Source organism: Anabrus simplex, chromosome 13, assembly GCF_040414725.1.
Source record: "Anabrus simplex isolate iqAnaSimp1 chromosome 13, ASM4041472v1, whole genome shotgun sequence".
Classification (NCBI taxonomy): Eukaryota; Metazoa; Arthropoda; class Insecta; order Orthoptera; family Tettigoniidae; genus Anabrus; species Anabrus simplex.
Genome location: NC_090277.1, coordinates 23,938,994 through 23,952,317, shown reverse-complemented (window position 1 = coordinate 23,952,317; position 13,324 = coordinate 23,938,994). Strand labels below are relative to the sequence as shown.

Below are 13,324 nucleotides of genomic sequence, written 5' to 3'. Positions count from 1 at the left end.
AGGAACCTAGGGAAGTTGGAACCCAACACAATTCGCTGCACTTGTTCCCAGGGGGTTGCGCCCCTTAGGGAATCAAATGTTAAAGACTTGGGTAGCGAACTATTTGTGGCAGGCGGAAGCTGTTTAGATGCCACACCCGAAATCATCCTCCCAGAATGTCACCCATTCTAAACAGCGGCATCTGTAGCCCAACCCAGCTGCAAAGGCAATACCTACCTGGTCATAGTCGATATTACACAGCATACGATATTAGACGATGCCTAATACGGAATGACTGAGGCAATGAGCACTTGGACTCCCTTAATTCAATTAACCATAATAGCATGTACCCTATAGCATGTACATAGTAATAAATATAGAGAAATTAAAAAAACAATTAATAATATGTCCTTCTGGCATTCAGCTGTGTGGGGACCTGTGTTGCAGGGGTACATGGCGCTGCTACCGGAAGGCCTCCCGGGGTCGTGATCGGTCTTTCCAACGTAATTGCACACGTAAGGCGCTCATCTTCGAGCAGCACGCACGTCAAGAATTTTGACTTGGTCTACAACCAAACATCAAAAATAAAATTAAGAGGGGACCGATAGCCACATGACCCTTTTAGATGACTTTTACGACAGGCAGGGATTACCTGAGAATGTATTCAGCCCCTCTCATCCACAGGGGGTCAAACACATGAAACCAAGCTCCAATACTGTCCGCGCCAAGATCGACCCTTTTAGTCACCTCATCGACAGGCAGGGATACCGGGAGTGAATACTACATCTGCGTCCCCTACCCACATGGGTTTTGTTAAGTGAAAACCGTCAATATGGAATTATTTTTATATCTTGTAATGGAAATGCCAACCAGGCAGGCAAGAAAGCTAACATGTATAGCAATCTAAAAATAAAGGGTGCTAAATTATGGAAAGACTTAGTTTTTAAATTGCTTGATCAATAATTTAACCCTCAAATTTTTTAAATTTGCTAAGAAAACTCAAAGGAACACAGCAAAAAGTCGTCCAACTCAAATTAAAAGCGATAAAATTTGGATTAGAGATGAAATCAAATTCCTCCATAAAAAGAAATCTCTTTTGAACCACAAACTATATGAAACTCATTTAGAAGTTTCCACCATTCTTTGCTCCCTCAAATGGAAATCCTTTCAATCACAAGTGCCTAACAAACTTGATTATATTTTGTCAAAGAAACAAAACACACATGACAAAAAATGGAATGCTCCTTCAAAAACAACCCATAAAACTTAATATCCCAAACAACATAAAACCAAATAATTTCCACTAAACTGCTGTGAACATAACTAAAATCAATCTTGATGTCAATGATCTCAAAGTGCTGAGCAAGGGACCTAAATATAACTGGGGTAATCCTTCAAACCATCATAATTTAATTTCCACCAGAGCTGAAGCAGAATTAGCCATTAAAAGTTACCCATAAACATAGAAGAAGAACTCCAATATGAAGTCAAATGTAAACTATCTTTTATCCTTAAACAACAACAAACCATTCAACTGAACACTGAACACACAGCTAACATTGATAAACTAAAGAAAAAAAGACAAGAAAAACAACTTTGGAATAACAAAAACCAGCAAATGTAATGCTACCATAATCATGGATGTGACTACATCAACAGAGCACAAATGTTTCTTCCAGAAAATAACTTCATAATACCTAAAAAAATACCCAAGAAATAAAATACAAAGAGACCTCAAAACCACTCTTAAGAGACCTTCGTTTTTATTTAATGACCTTGGAAAATTATTGTCACAAATACGAAGCCTGCCACAGTGAAAATGCTACCCAAGATCCATAAAGCTGATATCCCCATCTGACCATTATAAATTTTAGAAATATTCCAACCTATAAAGTATCTCAATTCATTCACAAATTTGTTGAATCATACTATCATTTTCAAGCCAATACATTAGTGAAAAATTCCATAGAACTTCATAAAAATATTAACTACGTTAATTTATCGAAATACTAGACACTTCATTCATTTGATATTATTAACATATATGCTAATGTGCTCATTAACAATGTCGTACAATTAATTAAGAACAATCTTTCAAAATCCAGCAAAATAAGCATACGTAAAATATAATAATTTATTAAGATTATGAAATTCACACTTAATAACTATTTCTTCACTTTCAATAATGCAATTTAACAACAGATGGTTCTTCCGTTGGGGTGTCCAGCTTCAGTGTACCTTGTGGATACTGACATAGATCATTTAGAACATTCTCACATCATTGGTAAGATTAAAGACATTCAACATTGGGCACGCCATGTGGACGACATATTTGCTATTTTTGACTCTCATGTTACGAACAGCAGCACTGTTCTTGAACTTCTCATATGCACAACTATAACAACACTTCATTCCTTTAATATACTGCAAACTCACCCACAACATCAGTACCATCCAACAAACTTCTATGCACCCTCAAACACATAAGAAAGCTGCTTACAATAGTTTAGTACTCAGAGTATTGACCATTCCCTTACAAAAAAGAAACAAACACTATGCAGAATACAATGGCTTCGGGAGAACCTTTGTCAACAGAATCACTAATAAATATAAGAGCACATCTAATAATACCATAGCAAAAGATTCCACTCCTAAAGAGAAGTTTTCTATATTCACATTCAATAGTAACAGCATTTACCAAATTTTTGTCACTAAAAATATAACCTCAAAATAGTGTTTAGAACCTCTCACACCAAATTCAGGCTTGTTTTCAATCCTCACACAATCAACAATAATAATAACAATAGTAGATAATAGATAATTGAACTCTGGTGTTAACAAATTAGAATGCCAATCCTGTAACTCCAGCTAGGTCAGTCAAACCAACCGCAATTTTATAATAAGATATGCTGAACTTCATAATGCTCTCAAATACATACATATTTTCAGCTATGAGTGAGCTTCATAAAGAATCTGATCACTAATATACAACAATAGATAAAGATCTTAAGATCTGGCGTAAGCAAATAGGCACCTTGCACAATATTCTTGAGAGCACCCATATTGATATAGATCAGTTTAGGAATCCCTCTTATAATTGAAATAAAATCAAGGAAAAAGAGAACATTCTACTTGAAACGTTCATTCCATACACTTGTCAGCAATTCTATAATAAAAACAAATCCCACCTACATCTCTCCAAATCAACACCACTCCCCCCCAGCTCAGTACCACACTCCTCTACTCCCTTCACTCCTCCTATCTTCGAGAAAACACAACTGAGCCAGCCACAGACACAACCAGTGAAAACGGGACAGCTAAATTGGGACAGAGGGCAACTATTTAATAAGTAAGCTTATTCTTCATGCTTATCTTTTATTTATTAGTCCAAGCATCTCATTCATACCTATTTTCTCCATTAAAGATTTGAGCTTCATTGACGGTTTCCACTACAAGTCACACATATTATACCCGACATTTATTTACCTCTTAAATATGTCCTCAATTTTCGCTGCCCTCTTGCCTATTTGAAATTGTGACACAATGAAGACTTTAGTATTGTGATTTTGTCCTCGTTTTTAATGTAATACACTGCGCATTTAGACAAAGAGGTACTGGCAAGTTGGCCATGTGGTTAGGAGTGCGCAGCTGTGAGCTTGCATGTGGGAGATAGTGGGTTCGACCCCCAGTCGTGGCAGCCCTGAAGATAGTTCTCCATGGTTTCCCATTTTCACACCAGGCAAATGCTGGGGCTGTACTTATTTAAGGCCATGGCCGCTTCCCTCCCAGGCCTAGCCTTTTCCCGGCCCATTGTCGTCACAAGACCTATCTGTGGCGATGCAACGTAAAACAAATGGCAAAAAAACTAAGACATTTCCAACCTCACCTTAACGACTTATCGTTTTAATTTCATCATGTCTCACTTGTTTTCATACTCTTTTATCATTGTGTTTTAACATATTCTTTTAACATTATGTAGTTCTTTACCTTTCTCACTTAAATGTCTCAAATGAGTCTAAAAATGTGTGATTAATATTACTCCATCTAAAGATGGAGATATGTATTGAATAGGAAGAAAAATTAAATATCCTTTTTACTGTAAACTGAAAACCGTCAATACAGTATGATTTTATTATCTTGCAAGCTTCACTACACATGCATTTCAATGGATGCATTCAATTTATCTCAAGATCCATTGAATCTACTTATCAAAAATCAGAAACTTCTTCTTAATTCTACCAGTAGAAAACCTCCAAGTAAAAGGACGAAAGGCAAAGCCAAGCTTTTCCATTCAGAAAACTGATGGGAAATTCTGTAAGGCATTTTTACAGGCAATTACATAAATCAAACAAAACCGTGGTTGACTGCCAGTGTCACCAAACTAGATAATTTTGTTTTTATTACGTGCTCTATTTTAAATATAATTTAGAATGTACAAAAGAGGGTTGGTGAGGAAAGTCTTAAATTTTTTCTTTCAAAGGCAAAAATCAAGAATGTTCCATTGTGCACAATACAGCAGCTGTTAAATACAAATAAGTAGGTACAAACAGAATTGGCCATGCTCTTTCGGAGGCGATGCACCTGGCATCTTTGAAACACAATGAAAATGTCGACCAAATTGGAATACAAGGAAGACTGATTTCAACTCTTTGTTTGCTGGTGTGAAAAGAGTTAACTCTCTGAGTCCATGATGAATGAGACTTCTTTAAACAAAGGCAATTATTTAGAATTACTGGATATCTAGGCAGAGGAAGAAACAAATGCGAAACATTATTTATTAGCCAATGGAGTATGTAAAGGCAGTCACAAAACGAACTATTCAAAAGCATTACGGAAGTAGTTAAAGAACAGATTTTCCGTGAATAGTCTTTTTATTTCCATATACGTAGACAAAACCATGGATGTCTCAACTACAAGTCAAATGAACGTTTCTTTCTGTTATATCAATAAATCATGGAGAAACTTAGAGAGATTTATTGGCCTTAAAAACTTGTTAATAATTAAGCCATACTTTCCGGTGCTGACTTAGTGAACTTTATGATATTTCAAGAGACTGAACCACTGAAGGTAATGCCACCATTTCGATTGATGTCCTGAAAATGCAGAAGATCTCGAGATATATTAATATCCCAAACTTACGATGGTTGCAGTGCATAGGCAGGTAAAACTTCTGGTGTTCACCGTATTGTGCACCACAAATACCCTCATGCCCATTGTTACAAGAATCAATGAAATTTGGTTGTGCTTGATGATTGTAAAACAATTATGCAAGTTAAGAGTTTAGTAGCAAAGTTTGCAGGATTTTCATATTCTTTAAATGTTCTAGTAAAAGATGTCTTCTTCTTAGAAAAAGTGGTTTCAAATTATCAAGCACATGTGAAACAAGACGGAACTTACATCTGAACGCTGTTGCAACAACTATCCTACACTGTGCAGAACTAAAAGCCGCACTTCGTGATATTATGAAGAGTGATGGGAGGAATCTGGTGTTTCTTTTTCTACTGCAGTTTTATCATTTATTTCCAGCATGGGAGTGTAGCTTACTCTTTGAAATCCTGCAAATCAAAATCGTAATTATAAGCCGCTGCAAGTTTGAAACTGAAAATTGAACCAGCGCAGTTGAAAAACTACGATGCTAGAAGTTTTTCTTAAATTTAAAAAGAAGGCTCTCTCCTAAATTGTGCAGGCGATACTAAAATGTCTCTAAATGAACCAGGAACACAGAAATTGAAGAGGCTTGGGTTCGAAATAGTTAACACTATATTACAGAACATGTAAACCAAAGTCCAGGACTTTCAGAAGCTAGATTTTAAGGAAGTGGCAGATAAGAAAAACTGTTCATATCAGAGCAGGCCAAATAATTTCCCGACATGCATTCTCAAAAAACTGTTTAAAGTGTATCCATTTTTCTAGGTCCACATGTCTGATGACCTGCAGCACCACCAACACAACCATCACGAATGGAACTGGGCATTCTTTAGTAGAGAACAGTAAATGTTATGGGGTTGGCACTCAGTAGATAACTCCATCTGCTTCTAAGAGCCCCTGCTGTGATTTAAAATTAAATCAACCAATCAACACCCAGCTCGCCCCTATAAAGAGGAATAATCTTGGACCTTATGAATGTACCTTGATCAGTGTTACCGTTGGTGAGGTTCTCTTCATGCAAGGCTACAGCCAAGCTGGGGCAACCTCAAAGGTATGCGGCTTAAGTTTTTAGGCTATGATGTGAACTTAATTGCACACGGCGACGTGAACATACCTGTGTTATCCTCTGGCACGTAACTGTCAAAGATGAGCTGTGATTAATTAATTTTAATGAAGGTTTTCCTTAATATATAAAAATTTTCAGGCTTTTTTCCAATGGAGTATAACCACACAGGCGGGTGCCTTGTTAAGCTTTAAGGATGTATGGATGTTGGTCCTTGTTTCCCTTGTTCACTTTGTGTTTTGGTGACTAAGTTTTTCCAAATATATCATTTTTTCCCTGCATTTTTGTCAATAATTTTATATCCCTGTCTTAGGCTCAAATGTAATTTGGCTTACCCTCTGCATCATCAGGCCCTCTGCTGCACTACGTTTAACACAAAATCACATCACGGGAATGCTTGTGTGGGTTCGGCATTCCAGTCTATTTTTTAGCCCTTTCTATTTATGTCATTCCTTGACCATGTTGTATGGGCTACTATTCCTATTTCTTTTAGATCCCACTGATCTGTATGTTGTATTGCTGCTTTCCTCCGAAATAAGGGCAGCAATATATGTGCTACAACTCTACAAAAAAAATTTAAAATTTTATGGAACTGACTTGATACTGCCTGATTTATAGTAACTTGGCCATGCTGATTTTGAATATCTCATCCTTTTTCGTCCATCACCCTCAGTCCTTCTGTTATTACTATAAATGTCAAAATATTGTTCTAAATTTTAGGGGTTACAAAATATCACGGATGTGGTTGGGTGTACCTCACAGGATTCGAACAAAATTTGGAAATTTGAAATTCTTATTCATTTATCATACAAAAATGTGCATTACATGATGAATTTACTAGCACATCATCATTAGACTCCAGATCCTGAAGCAGTTAGGAAGCTTTTTCTATGAGATATTCTTTTATGAGAAGATGGATCATCCTGCTGAAGAAACCAACAATAGCCACTCATCATGGAGGGATCCCATCTGCCTCGATATCTGCATTCAATTTGTAATATATCCCAGTGAAAACATTCCCCTTGTTCATCACTAACTGCACCCAAATTCTCAGGGAAGAAGTCTAAGTGTGAATGTAGAAAATACATTTTCAATGACAACCTACATCGTAAGTCTCTGTAGTTCTTTAAAAGATCACTGATAAGTATATCACTATTTTGTACATTTTTATTTCCTAGAAACTCATTCACCACATTTTAGAATGACAATATGCAGTAAGTTCAACGGGATTCAGCTTAGCATCAAATTGTGAATTAATAAGCAATTGTCTTATCTGAGGACCAAAGAAAATTCCTTGTTTTATCTTGACTGCACCTATACTGGGAAACAGTTCTGTCAGGTATTTGAAACTTTCACCTGTTTTGTCCATTTGCTTCACAAAGTTTTCAATGAGCCCCAGTTTTATCTGTAAAGGTGGAAGATAAACATTTAAAGCATTCACCAATGGCTTGTGTTTTATATTCTGCCTCCCTGGTACGAATTCTTCTCTCTTAGTCAACTTTTTGACTACGTAGTTTTGTTCAATAGCTTGACTATCCCACAGGCACAGAAAACAACAAAATTTTGTAAATACACTCTGTAATCCTAGGAGAAATGTTCCTTGTATTTAATGGCTTCTAGAATCCATGACATACTTTTGTGTGTTTTATTCACACCAACTACATGGGCATCAGGGACAGATGGCAGTTCATTGTCATTGTTAAGTAGTACAGCCTTCTAACTAATTTAGGAAGAATCCATATATAAATGTCAATCTTCAATACTGTACATGATGTTTAGCTTTGACATCAAGTGAGTCGCATCACAACAAACACAGAGTGAACTGTCTCACATAAAATATGGTAATAGATTTTGATTCCTATTTTGATAAAAGATTACTTTCATGTCTTTCCCACTAAATTCCACTCGTAAAGTCTTTAAGTTCATTTTGTGAAGGAAAATATGGATACCTCCCTTCCATAGCACTGTACGATGACTTGCTAAATGGTGATGCTTTTACACCACAGTCTGATTTGTTGTCCTCTGTTTCTGAATGTTCCTGCCAATTTTAAGGAGCTACTGGTATTAGTACGTCATTTCCATGAGGCGTTGGTCTGATGGCAGAACGGAAATCAGGATATGAGATTTTCTGTTTATTTTTTGACGAAAACCTTGTTATTTTGGTTCTGCTCACATAACAGTGATTGGTATGATTTTCTTGTTTGTGCCATATCATTGGAACTCCAAGCGGCATGTGCTGTTTCTCCCCGTTTACTCACACTGAGTTAGTTTCACATAGCATCGGATACACCTTATATGTGGTGCGAAATGTTTATCTTTTACCCAAGTAAGAAGAGGGGAGCATTCACACTTTCTATTATTGACACCGATACTTCACAATACGTGTTAATCAGAAACTCATATTACAACATGAAGTTCTAGTATAAAATCAAGCATGTTTATCAGCACAACAATGGTTTGAGAAATTAGCATACGTACTTAACAAGAACTGAACCCTAATGAACATAAGAACATAACAAACTTTCTTCACAATTGCAACCTGGCAAAGTATTTTAGAATTTGGCTTGAGCAACTAGTGGCTGTAGTGTTAACAATACAACACAAGATATTTTTAAAAATTTCACAAGGATGTCAAAAATGTTTTAGATTTTAAGAACTGTACTCTGAAGTACATTTTAACATTATACCGTAACATTTTCATGAAATATTGTGTCATTCAAGTTTAGACTAGGTAGTGTTTTATATTGTAAAATCGTTATGAATAAGCAGGTTCATCAGCAGCTGATGATAACCTAAATAATGGGTCAAAACCGGTACTGTGATTTTAATGTGAATGAAATATTTTAGACACCTTAAATAATAAAGTATTGATTAGGTGGAAAATTCTCATTAATACAGAAAATGAAACTGATAGATTAAAATGTTTATCTTAGTCAAGAAGAGGACTGCCGTATTACAGGTGATACACAGTTTTAAATAGTCTTGTTACTGGTTTCCTTTGTCTGTTAGTAGTGAATTCTCAACAGACACAACAAAAACAATTCAAGGAATTGATATATATACACTTCTCTGTTTTCACTGCTTAAGCACAACAACAACGCAGTAAAGTTTAAAATTTCACACTCTATGAAAGATGTAGAACCTACCACCACTGTTTCAACCTGGATACTAGCTGATAGAAACCTAAAATCGCACTCGACTAAGTTCTATAAACTTAGCTTAAATTTCTACTTCACAGAAAAGTCAGCACTTCTAGTCAGAAAAGCAGATTCAGATGGGGCGAGATTGCCATGCAGCAAAAAAATAAATATATAGTGATAACTTTTCTCTGATGTGATAGAAATGTTCTGTTTTTGGCAATGTAATCAGTACCTTATTCGTAATAAAATCCAGTACTTCCCTTCCTAGATCCCAAAATCTTGTTGAGTTGTGTTATCTATGTGAGAGGAATCACAAGCTTTGAAAATAGGACAAGCTCAAAAAAGTATCCAGAAATCAAGAAACTTGCTGTACATAAGAATAAGATTGAACAAGATACCTAACAGGACATTCTAAAACTTCACAACTTGCCTTAATTGCATTTTAAAGAATGCCAACTGCACCAATACCTTTTATGTGTTTCAGTTTGTGGATCGTATTCTCAATTTCCTTTTTTTTTAATTTTTTTTTTTTTTTTTTTTTTTTTTTTTGTAATACACGAATAATCAACAAATATGCAAGTGTAGATAATATTTCAGCCAGCAAATTATGGGTTGCCTATTCAGTAATTCCAGTGTCAACATTTGAAGGACTTCCTAATTTGTACAAAGACAAAAAATAATCAGAAAATCTATCTGAAATTTAATTATTAGTGGGTTAAAGTTCCTTCCCAATATCATGTACTGACAAAATGATCTATCTGTTGTCTTCTTGCTTCTAACACAATTCTAAATGGTTTATAATTTTATTCATAATTTCCTGCATGTGATTGATATAGTTTTTATGTTATGTGTCTATCAATGAGTTACTTAGTTTTCTCATTTTCTTATAAGTTTCTTTTGAAAGATGGATGTCATTCCTTTAACATTAAAATATTAATGATGCCTGAATTAAGCCAACAATATTATGAAGGTGTCTTGTTTAAATCTGTACAGAGAAGCAAATTAGTGCTGTGTCAATATTAATTAAAATATGTTTGCCACTAGTAAATGCCCTTTAACATTCCATACATCGTAGCAAAATCTGTTTCTAAAATTTAGGTATAAATTGAAGAAGACACTTTTCTTCTGATATGAACACTAGAGGGTCTTATTGCAATATGTAATGAAGGATGATGATCATCCTCTAGTAGAAGTCAGTATTCTCCAGTAGCAGAATTAAATGTGCAATATTAATCATTAAAAAATCTAAACCCATTGAACTGTATCAGCAATTTTGTTCCAAGGCTGCAAGTTTTGCAGCCATTCTATTGGTGAGATTACATGAGAGACCTCTAAATGATGGATTATTACAGCCATAATAATTATGCTACTGAGACAATTTAACTAGTCTAGCGAATTGAAAAAATTACGATATGAATCGAAATACTAATTTGGGGGGAATGTTAACACCGAAGAATTAATAAACATAATTATGCAATGCTTATCACCGACAGCTCCGCAATTTCACCACCATTATCCCCCTACCCAGTCCCTCATTTCTACATTCCCTGAACACATTACAATAATTATCAAATAATAGTGTATTTTGCAGTGAATTATACAGCCATGTCTCAGTCAAAGTATCAAGTCATATCCACTAATGAAAACATTTAAACAGAAATTATTTTCCTTAGTCTTTAGACCCCTCATATTCTGTTGAAGATGTATCCATGCTTGCATTCAATTTGATCACATTATATTATTTAATCATCCATAGATATCATCCAGGTCCTTTTTCTGAAATTTGACAACACCAGAAATACCTCATCGTGCCTGTTTGAAAACAAGCCTTCTTAGAGGTGTGTGCTTATGATGAATATAAATATGATTACTAGTTAAATAACCTATATGCTTAGTATTTCAATCTTGTTTTATATTTCTTCTCTGAATAAATTTATCTATATGCAACATACTTCATCATCATACCAGCTCAACAATATCAAGGAAATCCTTTTTCCCACCCCATGAAAGATTTCAATGACCTGTTCATTCAGACTGATTGACCAGCACTAGCTGGTCCGATTTTGTTTGCTACAGGGTCTTCATTCTGCAATCATGGAATTTGACAGATCTTCATAATATTTCTTCTGCTGTAAAGATGCATTTCACCTAGTTTTAGTTCTATGTCTTTCAGTTGTTTTCTCAATCAGATATTTTCACTTTTCATTTCCTCTACTTTGTTCTGGGAGGTTAGAAGTGCTATGTTTTTTGTTTTATTAATTTGTTGTTTTCATCCAGCGTTTCATCCACTGAATCAATAGAGTTACAATTATATTTTCCTTTCTCATCACTCTTGCTATTTATATTAAATATACCTTTCTTATTTCATACAAGTATTGCAGTTAGCATTTCTTCATTTGGAAATATGATATAGTAAATGTTCATTGCAACCCAAGACATTTCTACTTCTCTTTACCACTTCTGAGACATGCTATTCTGTTGCTGGTAATCCCAGGAGAAAAGCAACCACATTTACTAAGAGGGTAATAAAAAAAGAAGGTCTCTTATTTTTTTTATAAATAACGAACTCTGTGCATGTGGCTGTTGGTCACAATATTCTGAAGAGCGTCTCCCGCACTTGCATATAAACAAACGCACGCTGCGCTGAGGCAGTTAGCCTGGGCTTGGCAGCTGTTGAGAATGGTGTTTCCATTGGATGTTACCACCAAGTGCGAAGTACGCGCAGTTATTTGGTTTTTTAATACAAACCGTAATGAACCGATTGAAATCCATCGCCAAATGACGGTACTGTATTGTGAGTCATGCTTTGCAGCTGAACAGGACAACATTTTGGACTCAATTTTCATGGGTGATGAAACCTGAGACCAAGAAACAATAACCCCAGTGGCGGCCTCCCTCTTCGCCAAAGGCATGGAAATTCAAGCAGTCAACACAGTCTGTCAGTATAGTCATGACAACTGTGTTTTGGCATCGAAAAGGGGTAGTGTTGGTCGACTTTATAGCAGCGAGCTGGTATGACATGGGCATACAAAACCTGCCACAGCGTCTACAGAAATGCATCACCCAAAATGGTGATTATGTACAAAAATAGCTAAATGTTCAAGCTGTAAAATGATGTAAACCATTGAATAAATAAACAGGTCTATGTATTTATAAAAAACAGGAGACCTTATTTTTGGGATTACCATCATACATTCAACTCTAGTAATATTCTACTTATTGACAAATTTGTTGCAAACTTCATATTTTGTGTCACTTTGACGTGGTGAGCAAAACTTGACTGTGATGAACACCATGAGATTGCTGGATCGTAACAAGATATTGCCGTGGTAATAAACAATAATTCATAATAATAATATTTGATTAGTATATCTATAACTGTCATACACCACTCACTATCAGTAAAGTCAACAAACAAAATACACTTATCATATAACTGAACTGACTGGATGCTATTCAAAATATGTATGACACTCTACCACTGCTCCATGGAGGGAGCTAGTTAACAGATAAATAACAAATTCAATGTTTGTAGCCTTTGGGCTGAAAAGCTAAACTGTACTTGCCTGTTTTCATCTTTGATGTAGGGAACCAACTGAGCAATAGTACGTTCTTCTGTAATTATTTCATCCTTAATGTCTGCAGCAAGCTATAAAGAAACAATAAGAAAGTAAATTAAGATAAATGGCGTATAGTCACTGCAGAAATCAACATACATAAAATGAAAAGAAACAGCTGATAAAATAAAAGCCATGTTATATTTTACACAATAATCAAAATATAATTCATTTTAATTGTAGCAACCAAAATATAATGCACCATTAATTAATAATGGAAAATTCAAGGAAACAAAACTTAGTGCAAGGAGTGGTAGAACAAAATCCTCAATAATGATGAGAAGAACAAATGATGAAATATTATTACATAAAAGATCATTGATGAAAATATTAAATTCCAGTATAATTAAGCTTGGTATGTCATCACAGTTGAAACC

The 13,324-nt window shown here is 35.2% G+C and overlaps 1 protein-coding gene across 4 annotated transcripts in view; it reads right to left on the bottom strand.

Annotated features, from left to right (window-relative positions):
- LOC136884706 (zinc finger protein 85) overlaps positions 1 to 13,324 on the bottom strand; it is a 417,693-nt gene that overhangs the window by 95,634 nt on the left and 308,735 nt on the right. For all 4 annotated transcript variants that reach the window (XR_010861415.2, XM_067156985.2, XM_067156986.2 and 1 more), the window contains one exon: positions 12,897 to 12,979. Coding sequence is in view for 3 of the 4 variants with exons in the window: in XM_067156985.2 (XP_067013086.2) it covers positions 12,897 to 12,979 (83 nt within the window). In the remaining variant the exon portion in view is untranslated. The remainder of the gene's footprint in view (positions 1 to 12,896; positions 12,980 to 13,324) is intronic.